The sequence below is a fragment of the Prionailurus bengalensis genome, chromosome C1 (assembly GCF_016509475.1).
Source record: "Prionailurus bengalensis isolate Pbe53 chromosome C1, Fcat_Pben_1.1_paternal_pri, whole genome shotgun sequence".
NCBI classification, from domain to species: domain Eukaryota; kingdom Metazoa; phylum Chordata; class Mammalia; order Carnivora; family Felidae; genus Prionailurus; species Prionailurus bengalensis.
In genome coordinates this window covers 85,748,578-85,772,477 of record NC_057345.1, presented here as the reverse complement: position 1 = coordinate 85,772,477, position 23,900 = coordinate 85,748,578, and the positions used below count along the sequence as shown (strand labels likewise).

General features: G+C 38.4%; 1 protein-coding gene across 1 annotated transcript in view; it reads right to left on the bottom strand.

Annotated features, from left to right (window-relative positions):
• MFSD14A (major facilitator superfamily domain containing 14A) overlaps positions 1–23,900 on the bottom strand; it is a 45,344-nt gene that overhangs the window by 9,831 nt on the left and 11,613 nt on the right. The window contains exons 2-8 of the mRNA XM_043575662.1: positions 19,406–19,501; positions 11,197–11,259; positions 10,315–10,442; positions 8,201–8,315; positions 3,705–3,923; positions 3,317–3,430; positions 2,010–2,081 (exon numbers count right to left, since the gene is read on the bottom strand). Coding sequence (XP_043431597.1) covers positions 2,010–2,081; positions 3,317–3,430; positions 3,705–3,923; positions 8,201–8,315; positions 10,315–10,442; positions 11,197–11,259; positions 19,406–19,501 — 807 coding nt within the window. The remainder of the gene's footprint in view (positions 1–2,009; positions 2,082–3,316; positions 3,431–3,704; positions 3,924–8,200; positions 8,316–10,314; positions 10,443–11,196; positions 11,260–19,405; positions 19,502–23,900) is intronic.

Genomic DNA, 23,900 nt, shown 5'->3' with positions numbered 1-23,900 from the left:
CCCAGGATTAAAGATTGGTTTAACACTTGAGAATTCATCAAGCTCTACTCTATTTGTACAGTTTCCTTGGTGTTATGCTTCAGAGGGGTGTTTTTTCAAAAGCTATTTATGCATACAGGCGACAATATATTTTCCTCCAAAGCTCAAGTGCACTTTTCTGATAGCCAGGATGGAATGCAACATTACTTCTGATCAAGGAGCTTCAAGATAAAATGGAAATTAGAAATAGTACTAATACTGCCATGTGTACGCATGTGTGGGTCTTGGGGATATTATAGAATTTAAATTTAAATTTGACGTTTATCACTAGACCTACCAAAAAATTCATAAATGATGAGATCTGCAGAAGGAATCCTATACCTAAGAGATGGTGAAACATACTAGAATCCTATTAAATGGACTCTGCCTTTCATTTTGAGAAAAGAATAAAACAAAGCTGTAATCTAGAAGACTGGATTTAAGGTGGGAGAGAATGTTAGATCATCTCAGAGTCTAGAAAAAACAAGGCCAAATAGGAAGAAATGTTTGGGGCTTTTTCACAGGAAGAAGGACTGACAGAAAATTCTGGCCACTGGAGCACAGTACTTGATTATGGAACAGACACAGTTTCGAGGCAAAGGTGAAACATCTCCTAAGGAGATCCAAATTCCTGGGCTGATTAGTATCTTATTCATCAGACAACCACTGGCTACCAACTGGGTTTCCAAGACAAATAGCTCATGCCATTCCTCTGCTCAAAACCCTCTAATGGCTTCCTATCTTCCTGTCACATCTTAGGACAACCTGTGAGGCCCCAGATGATCTGCTCCCTCTCCACCTTTCAGATTCCATTTCTTAAAGGTCTCTCCTTTGCTCACTGTGTGAGAGCCATACTTGGCTCCTGGCTGTTTCTTTTTTTTTTAATTTTTTTTTTTTTTTTTAACGTTTATTTATTTTTGGGACAGAGAGAGACAGAGCATGAACAGGGGAGGGGCAGAGAGAGAGGGAGACACAGAATCGGAAACAGGCTCCAGGCTCCGAGCCATCAGCCCAGAGCCTGACGCGGGGCTCGAACTCACGGACCGTGAGATCGTGACCTGGCTGAAGTCGGACGCTTAACCGACTGCGCCACCCAGGCGCCCCGGCTCCTGGCTGTTTCTTACACATGCCAGGTACAGTCTGTACTGAGAGTTTTATTTCTGTTCCTGCTGCTTAGAATCCTCTTCTTCCAGATATTCCCATGGCTTGTTCTCCATTCTTTTGTGTTTCTGCTCAAATGTCACCTTGTGTCAGCAGGGCCTTCCCAACCCTTCCAAATAAAATTAACACCCAGCCCCCAGTCAATCTCTAGATCCCCAGTACCATTGTTCTTTATAGTTTTCATTACACCTGATATGTTTACATCGACATATTTATTAGTTTTCTCTCTTATCCCACAAGAATGCAAACTCTACAATGGCAGGGATTTAATTAAGTTCACTGGTATATCCCCGGTGTGCAACACATGGTAGGTATGCAATAAATATTTAAGGACTAACATAAAATATTCTACTTTGGGGCACCTGAGTGGCTCAATCGGTTGGGTGTCTGATGTAGGCTCAGGCCATGATCTCACGGCTCAAGAGTTCAAGCCCCACGTTGGGCTCTGCGCTGACAGCTCAGAGCCTGGAGCCTGCTTCAGCTTCTGTGTCTCCCTCTCTCTCTGCCCCTCCCCCGCCTTCACTCTTTCTCTCTCCCTCAAAAATAAACATCAAAAAAAAAATTAAAACAAAATATTTGACTTTATGCAGGTAAGCAGTGTAAATCAAACTATTTTTCTGGTTTAGACATATGTTGATTAATATATGTGTCAGTCCCCAAAATCTGATCAAGACTAACTACACTTAACAAAACAGGAGTTTCCGAACCTACAAATCTCAGATTCCTGACACTGGTGACTCCATCAAGAAAGTGTCACCTGAGTATCACATAAGGCCCATGTGGATGGTCAACCAGGAGTAACTATCTCATCACTCTAAAAAGAAACTCACCTGTGCAATAATGGAAAGAATGCCAAGGACTGCTATAAATGCTGCAACACTTTCTGGTGAAAACTTCATTATCTAGAAGGTTTCCAGAAAAAGCAACATTAATTAGTAAAAAAGCACAAGAAACACCATACTAATGCAACTATTTGTACATTAACATCAAATGGGCACCAAACTACTTGAACATTAACATCAGAAAAAGAAAATACAACTCATTTATAACCAAAGAATTCTTCAGAGGAAGAATCTGGCTTTCACTGAGAACCCAATCCTAACTGTTAACATACTAAAAACAAAAGCTACTTAATTTAATTTTTTTTTTTTTCAACATTTATTTATTTTGGGGACAGAGAGAGACAGAGCATGAACGGGGGAGGGGCAGAGAGAGAGGGAGACACAGAATCAGAAACAGGCTCCAGGCTCTGAGCCATCAGCCCAGAGCCTGACGCGGGGCTCGAACTCCCGGACCGCGAGATCGTGACCTGGCTGAAGTCGGACGCTCAACCGACTGCGCCACCCAGGCGCCCCAAAAGCTACTTAATTTAGATTAGGTAAATCTAAGTCCCTTGATCTAGACTTAGATTTAATAAATTGGAGACAGTTATCAAGCACTCTGAGTCCGTTTTACAAATAAATATCGTGCTGTTTTGTGCTTTTTACAGGTCTTAAAAAAGGCTTGATCATGCTTGGTAAGATTAGTGTTAAGGAGCAAAAACTAACATTCTCATTATGGCTAGCTGCTTTGCTAATCCATGCTCTAAATCACAAAGAGACTGGAGTAAGTGAATGGATTTCAAGCTTCCCATCATGTCTATAAGCAACACATAAACTCAAGCCACATACATCGACAGGATAATCGTATCTTTCTGCATAAACCAAAAAGTCTTAAGAGATATGCATAAGGATCATAAACCACACTACACAGGAGGAGTTCTAGTGAGCCATTATTTACAAAATAGGACTCATTTAAACAGTCCCTTCTATTATAGTGCTCTCAAGATTAAATATTTCTGTTATGGGGCGCCTGGGTGGTGCAGTCGGTTAAGCGTCCGACTTCAGCCAGGTCACGATCTCGCGGTCCATGAGTTCGAGCCCCGCATCAGGCTCTGGGCTGATGGCTCGGAGCCTGGAGCCTGTTTCCGATTCTGTGTCTCCCTCTCTCTCTGCCCCTCCCCCGTTCATGCTCTGTCTCTCTCTGTCCCAAAAATAAAATAAAAAACGTTGAAAAAAAAAATTAAAAAAAAAATATTTCTGTTATTAAGGCACTAAACGATGGAAGAAAAGTCCACTTTGGCAGAATAGGATTTTACCTGTCTGAGGTATAAAAAGAAGCTGGAATATTGGCCTGCCTCCGGTAGGTAGGAGAGAAACACCGTAATGCAGATTAGCAGCACTATGGAATCTTGGCCCACTTTTTTTAAGGACTAGAATTAGAAAAAGACAGATATAAGGTTTTATATCCAAACACTGACCTGCTCTTAAAAATATGCAGTGTTATCTTCTGGCAGTGTACATACAGATACTCAGCTAGCTTTTAAAAATGTATTTCATCTTCCCCAAACTATTCCAGAAAGTATTTAAAACATTTTTAAAAATCTGTCAAGATGTTTTCCCCAAAGAAACATCCACAACAAAATATCAATATTGCACTGAATCATACATTCCCTTTTTTGCCAAAGGAAAAAACAAACTTTTTACCGCAAAGGGGTCAGCCTGTTCCCAGGAAATGGGTGCTCCCCACGATGCTGGCCGCATCTTCTCAGGCAACGATTCTGGCACAGCAACAAGGATAAAACAAATATCTAGCAACGCTATTGCTGTGGCCAGGACCACCACCAAGCTGTCCCCGTATACTCGTCCAAGGTAAGCTCCGATTGCAGGGCTGGTTACCAGACTTGCGGCAAATGTTGCTGACACCTGTGACAAGTAAAGGTCGAGAGGAAGAGATTAGTCAGTACAGCCTGACTCTACCTCAGCACCACATAGCTCAGATTTCCATCAGTCCTCCCGTTGCACCCTCCCTCTCCTGCCTCTGCCATTTGTCTTATGCTCTCTTCTTTTGCAGGAAGAGAAAAGAATTAGATTTTTTAAGTATTAGATTCTTGGGGCATCTGGGTAGCTCAGTGGGTTAAGTGTCCGACTTCAGCTCAGGTCATGATCTCATGGTTCGTGAGTTCGAGCCCCGCATTGGGCTCTGAGCTGACAGCTCATAGCCTAGAGTCTGCTTTGGATTCTGTGTCTCCCTCTCTCTCTGCCCCACCCCCACTCACGCTCTCTCTCTCAAAAAACAAATAAACATTAAAAAAAAAAGAATCAGACTCTTAACTAAAAAAAATACGTAATGGCCTGAAAGAAGTCTAAAAAACAATGCTCTGAAGAAATCCACTGTCACTATGACTTTTTTCCCCAATATTAAAATGAAATGTATGTTTACCTTGATGCATATTTAAGACTGGCTGAAATAAAGCTTAAAGACTTTGACATTTATCTTCTCATCAGAGGGAGTGTTAAGCGCTAGTATAAAACTGAACTTGGCGATCTCTTTAGGTGGTGGAGTTAGGAAGGATGGGATCACAGGTCCTTGGCATTTAGTTCATCACTAACCATGTCTAAAACTCTGAGGAAGTCCAGACACCTCTGGTGAAGATGCAGATTAAAGAGGACACAGGTGAAAAATTTAATTCTGGGGCGCCTGGGTGGCTCAGTCAGTTAAGTGTCCAACTCTTGATTTCAGCTTAAGTCATGACCTCATAGTTCATGAGTTCAAGCCCTGTGTCTGTGTCCACAACGGGCTCCACGCTGCCAGCTTAGGATTCTCGCTTTCCCTCTCTGCCCCTCCTGCATGCACATGTGTTCTTTCTCAAAATAAGTAAATAAACTTTAAAAAGCAAAGAGTAACTTATTCTCAGACATGTCTGGCCTATTAGACAAAATGGCCTGCACATCAGCAGATGTGACAGCAAGTAACATCTGACAGAGACTACACTCTGTAGAGAATAATTAGTGACCAATGTTGTCGTGCAGGAGTTTCTGCTCCCCACCCTGTGTTTTATTCTGTTTTTAGGCCATTTTTGACTTTTTGATGGAGGATCTAACTTCATAGGAGTGCTTATTTTTAGCTGTTTATTAAAAACTGCTCAGGGGCGCCTGGGTGGCTTGGTCAGTTAAGTGTCTGACTTCGGCTCAGGTCATGATCTCACGGTCCGTGAGTTCAAGCCCCGCGTCGGGCTCTGTGCTGACAGCTCAGAGCCTGGAGCCTGTTTCAGATTCTGTGTCTCCCTCTCTCTCTGCCCCTCCCCTGTTCATGCTCTGTCTTTCTCTGTCTCAAAAATAAATAAACATTAAAAAACAAAACAAAAAACTGCTCAAAAGAAGCAATTTGATTTCCAAAGGTCAATTATTTGACAAGTACATAACATTCTAGTAACTTTAAATATCTAGCTATCGGCCCAAGTATCCATCAGCTGATGAATGAACAAAATGTAGTATATTCCATACAATGGAACACTATACCAAAGTGGAACTCCTGATAAATGTATCAACATGGATAAACCTCAAAAGATTATGCTAAGTGTAGACCCAAAAGACTACGTGTTGTATCATTTCAGTTATGTGAAATTTCTATTCAAAGCAAAACCACAAACATAGAATGATTGGTGGTTTGTTGCCTGAGGTGAGGGGTGGAGACAGATGACAGACGGGCTGTGGGCTGATGGAAATGTTCTAAAACTGGACAGTGGAGGTATTTTGTTATGGCAGCTCTAGCAGATTAAATACAGTGGGCTGTGGTCTCAGAGGAACTTGGGTATAAGCATGGTTCTGGAACTTAAGTGGACAAAGGAGCAATGGCTCTCGCTGCGACGGTCACTGAGATATCGTATTCACAGAGACCATGTATTCGAAGCAGTGAGCAAAGGTCCAATTAGAGTGTAGGTGTTTCATGTCATTTCACTTCTCCTCCATTCTCCTCACCTAGTGGCCTTACTTTTCTGGTTAGACAGAGGACCACAAAGAACACTTTCCCCACTGTTAGCTGCATCTGTATTATTTTTACAAGAATTACCTGTCATTTGCTAGAATATGCCTTTAATATATAAAGCCTCCAGGTTGAATATTAATTTCAAGGATCTGGCTATGACCAAAAAAAAAAAAAAAAAAAACCTTTAACAAAAACCACCTGGATTGTGGTCATGGCTGCACAACTGTATAAATTTACTAAAATTCATTGAATTATACACAAAAAATGGATGGGTTTTATGGTATGTAAATTATAACTCAATAAAACTATTTAAAAATTTGGGGGGTACCTGGGTGGTTCATCGGTTAAGCGTCTGACTCTGGGTTTTGGCTCAGGTCATGAGCTCACAGTTTATAAATCCGAGCACCACGTCAGGCCTTGCATGAGAGTGCAAGGCCTGCTTGGGATTCTCTCTTTCCCTTTTTCTTTGCCCCTCCCCTGCTCTCTCTCAAAATAAATAAATAAACATATAAAAAAAAAATTCCTGGCTATTGTCAACTTTGTATCATTTAATGTTCTAAGTTTACAACTGAAATCATCAGTTATTTTTTAAGTTTCTCACTATCGTATTTCTCCTCAAAACTTCCAAATTCCATGATTCTTTGTTATATAGTATCCTTTGAATCAAGAAAACAGTCTCTTATAAAACGAAGATTCAGCCTGACATAATATTCAGCCCTTATTTATCAAAAGATGCTTGTTCTGGGCTCCTGGGTGGCTCAGTCAGTTAAGCATCTGACTCTTGATTTCAGCTCAGGTCACAATCTCAGGGTTCGTGGGATGGAGCTCCATGTCAGGCTCTGGGCTGACAGCACAGAGGCTGCTTGGGATTCTCTCTTTCTCTCTTTCTGCCCCTCCCTGCTTGCAAGCACATGCACGTTCTCTCTCTCAAAAATAAATAAATGAACATTAAAAAAAAAAAAAGATGCTTGTCCTTTATTTGTTGAAATTCATCACTGTCCTACTTCTGGATATCTAATAATGATCTGTATACTATCATGCCCGTGTAAACTATTTTCTTCTTAGATTTGACAGACAGCAGACTACACTACCACTGAATAATTCATTTCCCAAAACAAAATTCAGAGGTTGGCAAACTGCCACCTATGGGTCAAATCCAGCTAAGAATGGTTCTTACATTTTGAAGAGATACACACAAAAACAAATATGAAAGAAACTGTGTATAGCCCACAAAGTCACAGAAAAGTTTTGCTGATACCTGACCTAGATATTAGCCTATTACATTTTAGAGTAGCCATTAAATATTAGTAATGTTTTAAACTCATGATAGTAAATAATTTATTTTCAGTATTCTTTCAAAAAGAGCTTCTATAAGGTAAAAATATTCTATAATTTTAAGTCTGGCACATATGACTAATACTGAATACTGAATACAAGGCTTTGTATTGAAAAAAACTTAAAAAAAAATTTTTTTTAGTATTTATTTATTTTTGCAAGAGAGTGAGCGAGAGAATCCCAAGCAGGCCCCTGCTGTCAGCACAGAACCCAATGTAGGGTTCGAACTCATGAACCACAAGCTCATGACGTGAGCCATCCAAGAGTTGGATGTTTAACTGACTGAGCCACCCAGGCACCCCTGAAAATAACTTTTAATATAAGCCATCCATTAATGTAATGGATGGTTTTATTATGAAATGTATTTTATGCAAAAAAATAAATTTTGTAATGCAAAGGCTTGCACTCTTTGTAATATGAAATAATTAATGGAGTATTACTCGGCAATCGAAAAGAATGAAACCTTGCCATTCACAACTATGTGGATGGAACTGGAGGGTATTATACTAAGCAAAATTAGTCAGAGAAAGATAAAAATCATATGACTTCACTCATATGAGGACTTTAAGAGAAAAAAACAGATGAACATAAGGCAAGGGAAACAAAAATAATATAAAAACAGGGAAGGGAACAAAACAGAAGAGACTCATAAATATGGAGAACAAACTGAGGGTTACTGGAGGGGGTGTGGGAGGGGGGATGGGCTAAATAGGTAAGGGGCACTAAGGAATCTACTCCTGAAATCATTGTTGCACTATATGCTAACTAATTTAGATGTGAATTTTAAGAAATAAAAAATAAAATCTCAAAAAAACCCAAAAAAGAAATAATTAAAAAAACAAAGTGCTTTCCTGCAGCTACAAAGAATAAACAAACATACCAGTCCATATGCCATACTTCTTTCATGTTCTTGGGTTATATCTGCTACATATGCAAATACCACGGAGAAAGTTACTGCAAAAACCCCAGAAACAGAGATAACAGCGAAGTACCACCTAGGATGTAAAGACAATTGACAAAAAACAGATTAACATTACCTTAACCTTCCTTTATTTCTGTAAGTGAGTTAGAGTAACAGCTTATTTCAGGCAATGGCTTAAGTCATCTATAAATCATAAGCCATAGATACAATGAAAACAGCATTAGAAGTGGCCCTTCAAAAATAATTCAGCTGCTAAGCGGGAATACTTAAAATATATTTAGGTCAATATTTCACCCAAGTAGTGTACTGTTAAATGGCTTTATTGTTGTTTCTACTAAAAACAGCAACAAACTAAAGTCTATTATAATTCATCCACTAGTACTTCCCACCACAGCACTACACAAAAAACAAAATTCAGTAAATAAAATGGAGGAATGTTACTCTCTATTTATTTTATGCCATATATATAGAAACTAGATGTTATTCTATAAGCTATCTTTAGCTTTTCAAATGTTGGTTAAACAAAAAATCAGTCTTTACATAGAAGAAACCTGTGTGTCAGTTCACAAATGAAACTGAGAATAATTACTATAAAGAGTGAACAAAAACTATTAAAAAAATTATTTTTTAATGTTTTATTTATTTTTGAGACAGAGAGAGGGACAGAACATGAGTGGGGAAGGGGCAGAGTCAGAGTGAGACACAGAATCCGAAGCAGGCTCCAGGCTCTGAGCTTTCAGCACAGAGCCTGACGCAGGGCTCGAACCTATGTTCCATGAGATCATGACCTGAGCTGAAGTTGGACGCTTAACTGACTGAGCCACCCAGGTGCCCCAAAAACTATTTTAAAAAGAGCATACTACAGGAGCATTTGGGTGACTCAGTTGGTTAAGCGTTCAACTCTTGATTTCAGCTCAGGTCATGATCTCATGGTTCATGAGTTTGAGCCCCAGGTCAGGCTCCACACTGACAGCACAGAGGCTGCTTGGGATTCTCTCACCTCCCCACCCCTCTCCCCCACTCCTCCTTGAGCATGTGCACAGGCATTCTCTCTCTCTAAAATAAATAAAACTTAAATAAATAAAAAGCAAATTGCATTTTGGTGTTTATGATTTCAAAATAACTGGCCAGGAGTAAGAAATTTCTATTGTCATGCTGAATGTTTTAAAAATCATGTGTAATCATAATGAACTTTCAGAATATTCTACTAGGGCTTTACTGCTTACTAAATTTTTTCTAACACACTGATTTCCACAGCAAATTTTGTGTCCATCCTCTGGACTCCTTTAGTAAGATTTCATTTGTGTGACTAGCATTCATCCGGAGTTTGGCCTTTAGAATTTTAGCAAACTAACCTACAATAGGAAGAAATGTAGGATTCTATCTATGATGTAGGATAACTAACATTAATATGCAGTGGAGTAGAACATAAGAGAATTAATAACTCTACAACTACACTGAGCTCTATTATCTCAGGAAAATCATTCTCATTGTGAGCTTCCCTCCCTTCCTCCTCATTGAAAATATCCTGATTTTAATTAACATGGTCATGAGCCCAGCATCTTGTAACAAGGAGCATATGCTTGAAATGTGACCAAAGGGATGTAAGCAGAGGTTGGGTGGGAATTCTGTAGTTTCCATATAGGAAGGCGTTGTGCTCTTCTAGCCACTCCCTCGTTTGCTGCCTGAAGTGTGACACAAGCTGACGCTCAGGCAGCCACCTTGGAATGAGAATGGCAGCGCATTCAACTCCTAACTTCTTTTATATGGAGAAAGAAATAAATTTCCTTGATATTAAAGCAACTATCATTTTGAGCTGTGAAATCCAAAAAAAGGTTAGCCAATAGTCTACACACTTCCTACAGTAGCATCCAGTTCTATAACCTTTATGAGCTATTGCTTAGCCACTATATTTTTAAGGGCCCTCTATTGTGTTGAAGAATAAACATGTTGGAAGAATAAAATTAAAACCTACATAGGTAAGATGGCGAAAAAGTGAAAGAAATAAAGGAATATTTAGAAAACAATGAACAGAATGATGTTTAACTGCTATAATCTGATTATGTACATACCATGGGCTGATCTTCATTAAAGGAATTGGGGCACACGTGAAAAATACTGTTAGCAGCAAGAAGGATTTCCGGCCCCAAACATCAGAAAGAGCACCAATAAGTGGGGCACTGAGGAATGACAACAAACCCTAAAGAAAGTAAATGAAAATATGTATACTATGTATATCAATGACCAAAAAGAAATCATTCTACTAACCTAGAAGAGATTTTTTAAAGTTTATCTCTAACATAAATATAAGTATCACTAAACTAGATAGCTTATTTTTCCTCTATATATAATTTAAAACTCCCTTTAGATTATCTAGAATCACCTGAAGGGCTGTGGTTGCATATTAATATGAAATGCTCTAATGAATTCTCAGTCACAATAATTTGACACTGGCAATTCTAGGAAGGTATGTTAACTGTTTTTATATCCACAGGCTAATTACCTGTTTATAAACCTTGTTGATGAAATGGAATCAAGAATAAAGACTATGGAATACTCAAGACATTACCATACAGTTTTATACTTATTTATGCATTTTGCAAATAATTCTTTTCTCTTCAATCTATATTCTTGTTGCTGGTTTATAAAAGCATTCTAGAATAAAAATGCCAACACATAAAATACAGAAGTCTGTAATGATGTGATTTATCATTATACAGAGTTGGCTATATTTGAATCAAATCATATTTAAAACCCAGTTCATGTAAACAATGAATAAGTAAGTAAATAAATAAAAGCCAGTTCATTTTAAAAGTGTTAAGTAATCCCTCAAGATACACTCAAAATTGTAAAAATTAACAGTGAATTGGTCCATTAAGTAACAATAATATATGGGCAGAATTATGCATACAAAAGTGTACGTGTGTATGTGTGCATTATATCACTGACCCTACCTTTACTCCTTGAATTAAGCCATTCATCAGAAATGTATGTTTAGGAAAGGTTTCATGTAATACCTAAAGAAAAAACCAAAATACCACATTTCAGTCTCAGCAAAACTTACACATTTACATTTTAAAACATCCCTTCATATAATTTTATCTCATAAATTTTTGGATTTGTATGACACTACGCATATGAGTAAATACTAATAGTACCAAACATTTATTTGGCATTTACTATGTCACAAGGCACTAAATTGGGCACTGTACATGTATTAATTCCTTTTATTCCTCATAATGACCCTGCAAGAAAACTGATACAGACGGATGTTAAATGTCTTATACATGATTACATAGTTAGTATGTGGCAAAACTGAAATTGAACACAGGAAGTCAGGCTTGAAAGTCCATGCTTTTAATCACAATGTGGTGTCTTCACTGTTTGCCACATATAACTGACTGACAACTCCTTTACAGACAGGTATATTATTTAAGATAGGGAACAGGGCAATTTTAATTGCCAAAAAATGAATCCAGAAAGATACCATAAAGTAAGAAAAAGAAATCCAACCTATGAAAATGTATAACAAGTTATTCTATTCTTTCTAAGACCTGGCCTCAAAACCACATGGCATCGATTTGTTCAATGGGCAGCAAGTGAGCCACTGGGAAGCCACTGGTTGAAAAAGCAACTGAAGGTAAAAGTTACTAAAAAAATGAGAAAGAGTAGCTATCATTTTTACAGCCTATGTGTCAGAGTCTTTCTATATACTTTTCATTCTAACAACATTAGGGATTAGATAAAATACCACTTTACAGATGAGGCGACTGAGTTCTTGCCTAAATTAAAAGCCAGTGCCCCAAGGGGGGCACCTGGGTAGCTTAGTCAGTTAAGTGGCTGACTTAGCTCACATCATGATCTCACGGTTCGTGGGTTTGAGCCCCGCGTCAGGGTCTGTGCTGACAGCTCGGAGCCTGAAGCCTGCTTCAGATTCTGTGTCTCCCTCTCTCTCTGTCCCTCCCTGCTCGCACTCTGTCTCTGTCTCAAAACTAAATAAACATTAAAAAAAGAAAAAAAAAGAAAAAAGCCAGTGCTTCCTCCATTATACCATCCTATTTCTCAATAAAAACAAGAGAGAATGGCAACATGGGAAAAAGAAAGTTGGGAAATCTCTACAGGAAGAAAAACTATGCCAAGTGCACTTTCTGACATCTTTTAAGAAAAACCTTTAGAAGAATTACAATGTTCCCTTTTCTTCAGTTACTCTTCTGCCAAAAACTGGAAATCTAACAAAAATTAACTTATATGTAAAAACAAACAAAATTAGAAATGTTTAGTCAAAGAAAATCATTAACATGGGAAAAATCACGTGTTTATGATATTCGTATATTTTGTATTTTTTGAGGATTATTTCTATCTCATTTATTTCTTTAATTTTTAGAGAGAGAGAGAGAGAGAGTGGGGAGAGGGGCAGAGGGAAAAAGATTCTTAAGCAGGCTCTGTGCTCAGCGTGGAGCCCGGCATGGGGCTTGGTTCCATGACCCTGGGATCATGACCTGAGCCAAAATCAAGAGTCAGACGCTCAACTGACTGAGCTACCAAGGCGTCTCTCTCTATTTTATATTACATATATTATATATTTTCTCAACTGAAGGCAATTTTGAGCTCCAGGGATCAGATGCCAATGTCTGAATACATTTTTGATCGTCAAAACTTGGTTGTGGGGGAGCTATATTTAAGAGGTAGAGATCAGTGGTGCTGCTAAACACCCTACAACGCACAGGTCAGCCCCCCACAACAAATAATCAGCCCAAAATGTCAAAGTGCTGAGGCTGAGAAACCCTGTTTTTTACTTATAATAATGACCCTTGGATCTAAAGAGCAGGTTTGTAAACTTTCTGTAAAGAACCAGACAGCAAATATCTGTGTAGGCTATACAGTCTGTCACCAGTATTCAACTCAGCAAAAACAACCAGAGACTATATGTAAATGAATGGATGTGACTGTGTCCCAAATAAAACATTATTTGAGAAAAACACGCTACTGGGGCGCCTGGGTGGCTCAGTTGGTTAAGCATCCAACTCTTGGTTTCGGCTCAGGTGGTATCTCACGGTTCATGAGTTTGAGCCCTGAATCGAGCTCTGTGCTGACAGGATGAAGCCTGCTTGGGATGCTGTCTCTCTCCCTCTCTCTCTCTCTGCCCCTCCCCTGCTTGTGTGCTTGCTCTCTCTCTCGCTCTCAAAATAAATAAGTGGGCTTAAAAAAAAAGAAAAAAGAAAAACAGGCTACTAACAAGATTTATAAGATTTGCTCTGGCCATAGTTTGCCAGTTCTTGCTTAAGACTGAAACTCCTTAAAGGGTATCCTGAAACCTTTTGCAACAGATCAAATCTAGTTTTCTTCCAATAATTACTAAGAGCTGGGGCGCCTGAATAGCTCGGTTGGTGTAGCGTCTGACTCTTGATACCAACTCAGGTCAGGATCTCACAGTTTGTGGATTCAAACCCTACATCGGACTCTGTGCTGAAAGTGCATAGCCTGCTTGGGATTCTCTCTCTCCCTCCCTCCCTCCCTCCCTCCCTCCCTCCCTCTGCCCTGCCCCCACATGCGTGCTCATGGCACAAGCAAGTGTGTGTGCTCTCTCTCTCAAAATAAATAAAAATTTTTTTAAAGTAAGTACTAAGGGCCAAATCTTTCTAGGGACAAAAAAATGTGTGTCACAAAGAATAAAGGGCATAATGAATATGTACAAGATGCTTTATAATATGCTAGACCTTACTGCTAATGATTCACTTTGCCAAGCTACCTTCTATTCCAATCAATCTAGTCTCTTCACTGTTTTCAATATTCCCGGGCTTTCCAATATTCACACTTTTATAAATGACATCCTCTTCTTTTGAATGTTTGCTCCCCTTATCTTCTCTATGTAAATCAATCCCCAAACCTTCCAAATTGCTCCTCTGCTACCAAACTTTCCTGTACAAAGCAATCAATTTCTCCTTTAGGGCCCAAAATAAGTGATTACATCACTCATGACAGTCACGTAGGGTTTGTGAAATTTCTTTTATCACATACTAAGTTACTTAGCTCTAATATTTTTCAGTTTTTAAAAATATATATTTCCTTTCAACTGTATCTCAGACTTAAGGGCAGGTACTATATCCATTATACCTTGCATTTAGTATATCTTTATCTTGATTAGTGACTCACAGAGTACCTTCATGTAGTAACTGTTCACTAAATGTTTATAATTATCTGATAATACTGCTTTCAAAGTGATTTTATAACACAGAACAATTATGCAATTTAGTTAATGTTACAAAATAAAAACCTTCACAACCCCCCAAAAAAGTATAGTTAAATTAAGATAAACAAACATCCCTGTTTAATTTTTTTAATTTGAGAGAGAAAGAGAGAGGGAGGGGCAGAGAGAGAGGTAGGGAGAGAATCCCAAGCATGGTTCACACTGTCAGTGGAGACCTTGACTCAGGGTTCAAACTCACAAATGGTGAGATCATGACCCGATCTGAAATCAAGAGTCGGACACTGAACCAACCGAGCCATCCAGGCAACACAATCCCTGTTTGATTTTTTTTTTAATATTTATTTTTGGGAGAGTGCAAGTGGGAGGAGCGGCAGAGAGGTGAACAGAGGATGTGAAGCGGGCTCTGTGCCAACAGGCTGATGGCCGTGAGCCCGATGTGAGGCTTGAACTCACGAACCCCAAGATCATTACCTGAGCCGAAGTCGGATGCTCAACCGACTAAGCCACCTGGGTGACCCCGTTTGATTTTTAAACAAAATTTTAACATGTAAAGATTTTGATCTGAGGCTCTTTTAGCACCAGACTTAGAGCTGAACAGGAAAAGGTGTAACATTTCCCAAGAAATTTTACAAATCTTGTAATTTATGGAATTAAAAATTTTTTGAGAGTAAATAGTCCTTAAAATATTAATGCCTTAGGACTATCTCTATAGCAAAGGCTACTAGGCCATTTACATAGAAGAGATGCTATGTATCTGAGTGTATGGTCTTAATCCATAACACAGACTGTGCATCTAAGCAGCCTAGACCATCGAACACTGGCCTAGTATTTTCAGAACCATAGGTCAAAAAAGTAACCCACTTCTAGGCATTATAGATCCTAAACTTACTGTTATTAATCATCACTGACTGAATATCCACTACCCCTTAAAAAATATTTGGCAGTGTAAAATTCTTCTTTCTGGTTAATGTAAATCCCCTTGGTGGAGACTTTACCATCCTCTCCTGGGCAGGCCCTCCACACAGCTTTTGTTCTTTCACTGTGTTCTAGGAGAATACAAGGTTCTAGAAGTTCTTTGAGTTTAAAACTTAAAGACAACTGAAACCACATGAAATTAAAAAAATCTTTAACTTCACATTAATTTTGAAAACTAAGGAATTTATTAAAATTCAAAACATCATCATCCTGTTTATTATCATTAAATATGCCTTACCATTGGTTCTCTGTTAAATGAATCAATTCAAAGATCTTTGAAATTTAAAATGTTGAAACTTTATAATTTTTGAGAACTATGTATGGAAAGAAAGATACTGACTTAACATATAATAAACTGAATTCTACTTCATCCTCATTCTCCCTTTTATACGTTAAGAGCTGTGACCCTCTAAGAGGCACCATTTATAATCAGTTTCAAAGCACGTAAGACATAAAATGTTTAAAGATTAACTGATTTTTAGAAAGAGGGCGAAGTGCTATGACTCGGTGCCTTCTTGTACCTCGACACGCACCCCTGCCACCCGCCATACCAACACGGGGGTTGGGAGTAAGGGAGTACAGGAGTCCAAAACAAAGAAGACTGCCAACAAAGTCAACAACAAAAATTTGTAAGCAAAAAGCCTCAAAATGGGCAAAACCTTTTCAGGCCTGTACTGAGTTAATATACTGGTTCTTAATTAGTGATATATACTAGATATAGGAGAATCACTTCTAAAAAATACACGTCTGAGCCTCGCTCTTGAAAATTCAGATTTCAGCAGGACAGGTTATAAGGCCCAGGTATTTTGAAAAACTCTCCAAATATCACTGATATTCACTTCTAGTAAAAAATCACTGACTAACAGCACATTTTTAACTGCTGAAAATGTTCATCTCTGGTTGGCTAATTTGTCTTAATGGTGAAAGTGAAGTTCATACTGAAGCCAAGCTCTCTTATCCAATGCCTAAAGGCCAAAGTACCTGAAAGCACCTGGAATATAACAAATCTCAGCATTCAGATACAATCTAATGTCTACAACTCAATCCTTGTTTTGCCTAGTTCTGTCCCACAGCATCCTCACAAGCATTTCCCCATCACACGAGAAAAATATAGAACACAAAAACTGAAATTATTTAAAACATGCATATATTATAGATGAGAAAAGAATTAGAAAAATAAAACTCTAAGCCTAATATTCATTAAACTTGATAGTTTTCTTTCCTGAGGACACTTGACTTTAAAAATATTAATGAAGTAAAAACTGAAAAAGGTAAAGGATTAGGATTCTCATTTCGCCATTTAAAAATTCAGATATAAATGACAAAAATGGGAATTTTTTTTTTAAATTTTTTTTTTCAACGTTTTTATTTATTTTTGGGACAGAGAGAGACAGAGCATGAACGGGGGAGGGGCAGAGAGAGAGGGGACACAGAATCGGAAACAGGCTCCAGGCTCTGAGCCATCAGCCCAGAGCCCGACGCGGGGCTCGAACTCACAGACCGCGAGATCGTGACCTGGCTGAAGTCGGACGCTTAACCGACTGCGCCACCCAGGCGCCCCAAAAATGGGAATTAAGAATAACTGTTATAACAACCATGGGGGGAAAAGTCTTGCTATACATCAACTGGCAATGTTATAGATATTATTACAAAAAATATAATCATGATAGCAAAGAAAAAATTAAGTCCTCACAAATTGGCACCTTTTATTTTCCTGATCAGAATTCAATTCTGTATTTAAAAAAGAAAAAAAATCAAAAGCACTAAACATTTTTTAACAAAAAAAATTAAAAATACACTAAGCACAAAGTTAGTTTTCCCATAACTATGATAAATGAACTAATAATCAAGCCTTTATGTCTAAATAACTGGATTCTTTCCTTGTTCTTAAAGAAGACAGTCTCTGTCCAATTAGGAAAGAAAAATACCAAAGTTAGACAAAAAACAGGCATATCTAAAGAATATAAACCAGAAGCAAATTTTAAAAATTGCTATACACACTTTAAATCCTGCTGACAAATATGGAAACATCACAAAAAGCTTTTTTGATGGCTTTTGAACAATTTACCCAAAACATTTTAATCTCTCTACTTAGCTACTGTTTGGACTGCCAATAACCTTACCTAAAACCTGGGTATAAACCACCGACTGCCAGCATTCCCCCAGGCTGAGCACTGGAACAAAGCAAGCCTAGTTTCAAATACGAACTCTGCAGTTTACCTTCACAGTTGTAGCAAGTAAGTTGCTTAATTTTCTAAACCTTAATTTTCTCAACTCTATTATCAGGCTAATACCTCACCCATAAGGTGATTTTGAGGATTAAAAGTGATAATGTATTTAAAGTGCCTAGGACACTGCCTGGACCCATCATAACATAAATAAAAATACACTGTTTACTATCACAAAGGTCAAGTAATTTAAATCATAGGACTGATGATCTACCAGACATTTATATGTTAAACTGGTAGTAGATTATAAAAAAGCACATGAGAACATTATGAAGGCTAACAGAAAAGTGTGAGACCACATAGTTATCACAGCACCTCAGTGGCCCATGACATCAGGTTATTACAATGTAAAGAAGTTACAAATGTCATAATGAACTTGCATCACCTGATCAAGTTCCAAATCAGACTACATGGATTATGAAGGCAGGAAATGTGTACATTAATTTTTGAAGGACTTCCATCAGAAATTATTAATAAAAACAAACAAAAAGATCAGACATTTTAAAAGTCCACATTTCAATCTTGACAATCTATTAATGTAAAACTGATGACCTACTACAAGTAAATCTTTCTTAAAAAGTAAAAAGATCTCAGTGAAAACATATTCGAATCAGCACTCTTACAAGTCCACATTTCAATCTTGACAATCTATTAATGTAAAACTGATGACCTACTACAAGTAAATCTTTCTTAAAAAGTAAAAAGATCTCAGTGAAAACATATTCGAATTAGCACTCTTACAATTATATGTTAAGGAACTGTCATTATTCAGGGAACTAATCTCACTTGCAATGCATGGTTTATTATAGAAGAAACTGTATTTATTTGACATTTTCTTTTCTTCTGGTTTTAACAGTATTCATGAATATACCCTATATGTTCAAAATAATTACTAAACATGTGTATTTTATGTAGATCCAGTAATGATTATGTAGCCATAAAATAAATATGGAAATATATGGAACATAAATTTTCTTTCTTAGAACATATATCTACTTATATGATCATCCAGTTTATTTATAAACAAACTTTTTTGTAAAAACCCTTTTTGTGTAACAATGAACAATCTCAAAAAAATATAAGGAAGCATATCTCTCTAAAATTCTACTCTTCTAGATCTGGTAAGTTGTATATTTATCCTAATTACATCTTTCAAGATATTACTGACTTCTGCCATAATGACTCCTTTGTTTATTCTATTCCCCACCAATAGGAGAGAACTAGCTATCAAGGGGTAGCAAGGATGTTTGGGCTGGCAAGGATGTTTTTTCTAAGGTTCCAAACCTGGGAATATGTGGGCAAGATCAGCTTCGGGTTGTGAAAAGAAACGATCTTCTTAGATGGTTACCTTTACAGCCTTAGCCTAAACTAAGAGAAACTTGCATTTGGAAAATGCAGCTACATTAATGAATCTCAAAATAATAATACTGAGTGATTCAGGTCATAGATACCATCTTTCCTAAGCCTGTCTGTTTAAGGATCCCATCCACCCTATCCAGAGTGTGGGCTGACCCACGTGTGGCGTTCTGCTGACCCACGTGTGGCGTTCACAAGAAAAACTGCACCCAGCCAAGCCTTCCCAAACAGTAAAGGAGAAGTAAAGATTGGAAAAGACAACTAAACCAGGAAAAGATAGTACCTGAAGGGTTGACAATATTGGCACAAGAATGAACTGTGAAAAGGGCCACGTTTTCCCCCAAAATTGAACAACAAGATTTAAGTTCACAATAAATAAATTAAAAGATTACTTACCACCAAGGTGGGTGCTGTCAATAATCCCCAAGCAAAAAACTCCAAAAAGATGACGATAACCGCATGATAAACACTAGGAGAACCTATTCCTTGAGGCTATAAAAACAGATTTTAAAAAAGTTAACAGTGCATTCCAGAATCACTAACAATTACGGCAATAGTCAATATATGTTTATTGAGAACATACATGTATTGGCACCATGTCAAACATCTGGACACTCGCTATCCCTGTTCTCAAAGTGACAGGGACAGACAAGGAACAAATACATTATAAAAGCACAGTGTGCAGAATCCAAGGTAGGGATAGGAACATCAGACTTCCAGGAGGAACACTAAAACGATGAAAAGGTGTAAGTCACACAAGACTGAGAGGTAGGAAGGTGAACAAGAGAGATCAAGGCAGCAGCCTATACAACGCTTGAAAGCAGGAGGCATTACAGGACTCATATAGTTCAGTACAGCTACAACACAGGCCGCATACCAGGAGTTCGAGAGATGAGCGAGAGGCACACAGGACTAACTTCCATGCAAAGGAGTCTATATTTGAAGGCAATGGGGAGCCACTAAAGGATGATACGATTCATGGGACCAGATGAAAGTTTTAAGGAAGATCAATTTGGCAAAGGCGTAGCAGATGGATGGATTAAAAGGGGGCAAAACTGAGGAATATTAACAGGAGGCTCCACAGGGCACTTGGGTGGCTCAGTCGGTTAAACATCTGGTTAAGCATCCAGTTAAACATTTGGTTAAGCATCCATCTTTGTTTCAGCTCAGGCCCTGACCTCACAGTTTGAGTCGGAGCACGGCATCAAGGCTACCAGGCAGAGACTGCTTGGGATTCTGTCTCCCTTCCTCTCTCTCTGCCCCTCCCCTGCTTACTCTCTCCCACTCTCAAAATAAAAAAAACTTAAAAAAAAAAAAAAAAACCCACACAGGAGACTCCTGCACTAATCTCAAAGCATAAATGAAGCACGTGGCAAGAATTGTAACAGATATTAACATGGCTCAAAAGCAGAACAGTCCTGGGGCGCCTGGGTGGCTCAGTCAGTTAAGTGTCTGACTTTCAGCTAAGGTCATGATTTCATGATTTGTGGGTTCGAGCCCCACATTGAGCTCTGTGCTGACACAACTGAGAGCCTGAAGCCTGCTTCAGATTCTGTGTTCCCTTCTCTCTGCCCCTCGCCCACTCATGATCTCTCTCTCTCTCAAACATAAATAAACATTAAAAAAAATTTTCTTAAAAAAAAAGCAGAAGAGTCCCCAGAGTAATACGTGAGAGATCTGGGATTGATAAACACAAGACAGGCACCTGGGTGGCTCAGCCAGTTAGGCATCTGACTCTTGATTTCGGCTCAGGTCATGATCTTATGATTTGTGGGATCCAGCCCTGTGTGGGGCTCTGCGCTGATAGTGTGGAGCCTGCTTGAGATTCTCTCACTCCTCTCTCTGCCCCTCCCCCGTGCTCGCTCGCGCTCTTTCTCTCTCTCAAAATAAACAAACTTAAAAAGAAAAGATTCTCTCTGATATACACAAGAAAGAAAATACAAAAATTCAGTTTATACTGCTCCAAGCAATGTCTTAAGAATTACTTTAGTTGTTGAATTTCATATTCTAAGGTAAATATTAAATTGATGGAAAGCAAATGACCTCTAACGTTAACTCAGTCTCCACTAACAGGTTTCTATAATAAAAAGTTTAACCACCACATATTACAATGTTATACTTAACTTTTAAAGTATACTCAATAGTCTTATGTGGAAACTATGAAGTGTTTGGATTTCTCTATATACTAAAAATGATGCCACATCATTTTTAATACCGTCATGATATATCATCATTATTTAAAAAAAACAGTAACTCTCCCAACCTTCAGAATTTAGGTCCCTGAAAACTCCTTTGGTAGAACTTGCAGTTTAGGAACTTGAGATACAAGAGGTAGGGTGGAGAACGGGGGACACAAGAGTTGAAGGACCATGGGTGGGAATGAATTTGTTCAATATTCATGCAACAAACATTAACAGAGCACCTACTATGTGGCAGAGATGCTGGGATTACAAAAGCCATTAAGACACACTCCAGGGAGTGTGTCAAAGAATTCAGTCTAGAGAGGAAGGAACCTCATTATAAATCATCTGCTTATGTGCAAATGCAATAAAAGAGATATGTACAAGTTGGGAAGCAAGAAAGGAATATTGCGAGAAAAGGAGATAGTGTGGACAATCTCATCAGAGAAAACCATAAGGAAATAGACAAGGGCCATGACAGTTTAGGGCTGATGGAGAATAAAGTCATCATGGAGTAAAGAAAGGAAGGCAGAAGAGGTAGGTAGCCTGTAAGCCTTGTTAAGGAGTTTCTCTTCATTAGAGCCATAGTGAACTATTGAAGGGTTTCAAGCAAGGGAATGGCATGATTGGACCTGCATTTTTCAATACCTCATGATTATTTCCTCAAGTTTGTAACCAAGCAGCAAACTGCATGTAAAATAAGGCTATTTCAAACAGTTGAAACAAGAGATGATGAGGGCATGGAACAGAGGAGTGGCAAGGACACTGAAGGGGAGGGAATGGATATAGTCTTTAGAGTGTGAAATAGGCAGCACCTGATAAATCTGGGAGGGAGAGTGAAGAAAGACTTCCCAGCTCTTTTCTCCCAGAAGGCTCAGATTTACTTCAGGTACTATCTAAGACATTGCTCCTTGTACTTGAAAATTTCTACTGTTTTTTGAGGGCTGACCAAACTAATTAGCATGAATTCTGATGTTTGAAACCACCAGAGTAGGTGAGATTATCGAGAGAAGAAGTGGAAAAAGAACAGTGGGTTAAGACCAGACTCTAAGAAACACCAACATTTAAGTAGTGAGCAGAGGAAAATTAACCATGAAGAAAATAAAGAAGGAACAAATCAGAGAAATATCAGGAGATTTAAGAGAATACAGTGTTACTGAAGATAAAGGAGCAGTTTTAGTAAGGAAGGGGTGATGTGCAGTACCAAATAGAGCAAGTTGTTAAGGCAAGGTCAAAACATGTCTTTAGGATTGCTAAGCCCCAAACTGGTTTTGTCTACCACCACATATACTCAGCACCTAGTGAAAAGCCTAGAACTTCTCAGGACCCTTAACATGCTAGTTTACATTATGAATTTCCAAGAAGATACAGTGAACACTGTGTTCCAAACTTGACAGAATCCTTCTTTCATACAACAGACAGTATCTCACAGCCATCTGAGTTCCTTGTAAAACTATTTGGGAAATACTGATAAAAAGTAAGATGATGATCGGACTTCAAGCTGTAATACAAGCTGTAATCATCAAGGCAGTATGGTATTGGCACAAAAACAGACACTCAGATCAATGGAACAGAATAGAGAACCCAGAAATGGACCCACAAATGTATGGCCAACTAAGTTTTGACAAAGCAGGAAAGAATATCCAATGGAATAAAGACAGTCTCTTCAGCAAGTGGTGCTGGGAAAACTGGGCAGCGACATGCAGAAAAATGAATCTGGACCACTTTCTTACACCATACACAAAAATAAACTCAAAATGGATGAAAGACCTAATCATAAGACAGGAAGCCATCAAAATCCTCGAGGAGAAAGTCGGCAAAAACCTCTTTGATCTTGGCCACAGCAACTTCGTCTCCAGAGGCAAGGGAAACAAAAGCAACAATGAACTATTGGGACCTCCTCAAAATAAAAAGCTTCTGCACAGTGAAGGAAACAATCAGCAAAACTAAAAGGCAACCGATGGAATGGGAGAAGATATTTGCAAACAACGTATCAGATAAAGGGTTAGTATACAAAATCTATAAAGAACTTATCAAACTCAACACCCAAAAAACAAATAATCCCGTGAAGAAATGGGCAAAAGACATGAATAGACACTTCTCCAAAGAAGACATCCAGATGGCCAACTGACACATGAAAAAATGCTCCACATCACTCATCATCAGGGAAATACAAATCAAAACCACAATGAGATACCACCTTAGACCTGTCAGAATGGCTAACATGAACAACTCAGGCAACAACAGATCTTGGTGAGGATGCAGAGAAAGAGGATCTCTTTTGCACTGCTGGTGGGAATGCAAACTGGTGCAGCCACTCTGGAAAACAGTATGGAGGTTTCTCAAAAAATTAAAAATAGAACTACTGTACAACCCAGCACTACTAGGTGTTTATCCAAGGGATACAGGGGTGCTGTTTCAAAGGGGCACATGCACCCCAATGTTTATAGCAGCACTATCAACAATAGCCAAAGTATGGATAGAGCCCAAGTGTCCATCAATGGATGAATGGATAAAGAAGATGTGGTGTGTGTGTGTGTATATATATATACACATACACAACGGAGTATTACTCAGCAATCAAAAAGAATGAAATCTTGCCATTTGCAACTACGTGGATGGAACTAGAGGGTATTATGCTAAGCAAAACTAGTCAGAGAAAGACAAATATCATATGACTTCACTCATATGAGTGCTTTAAGATACAAAAC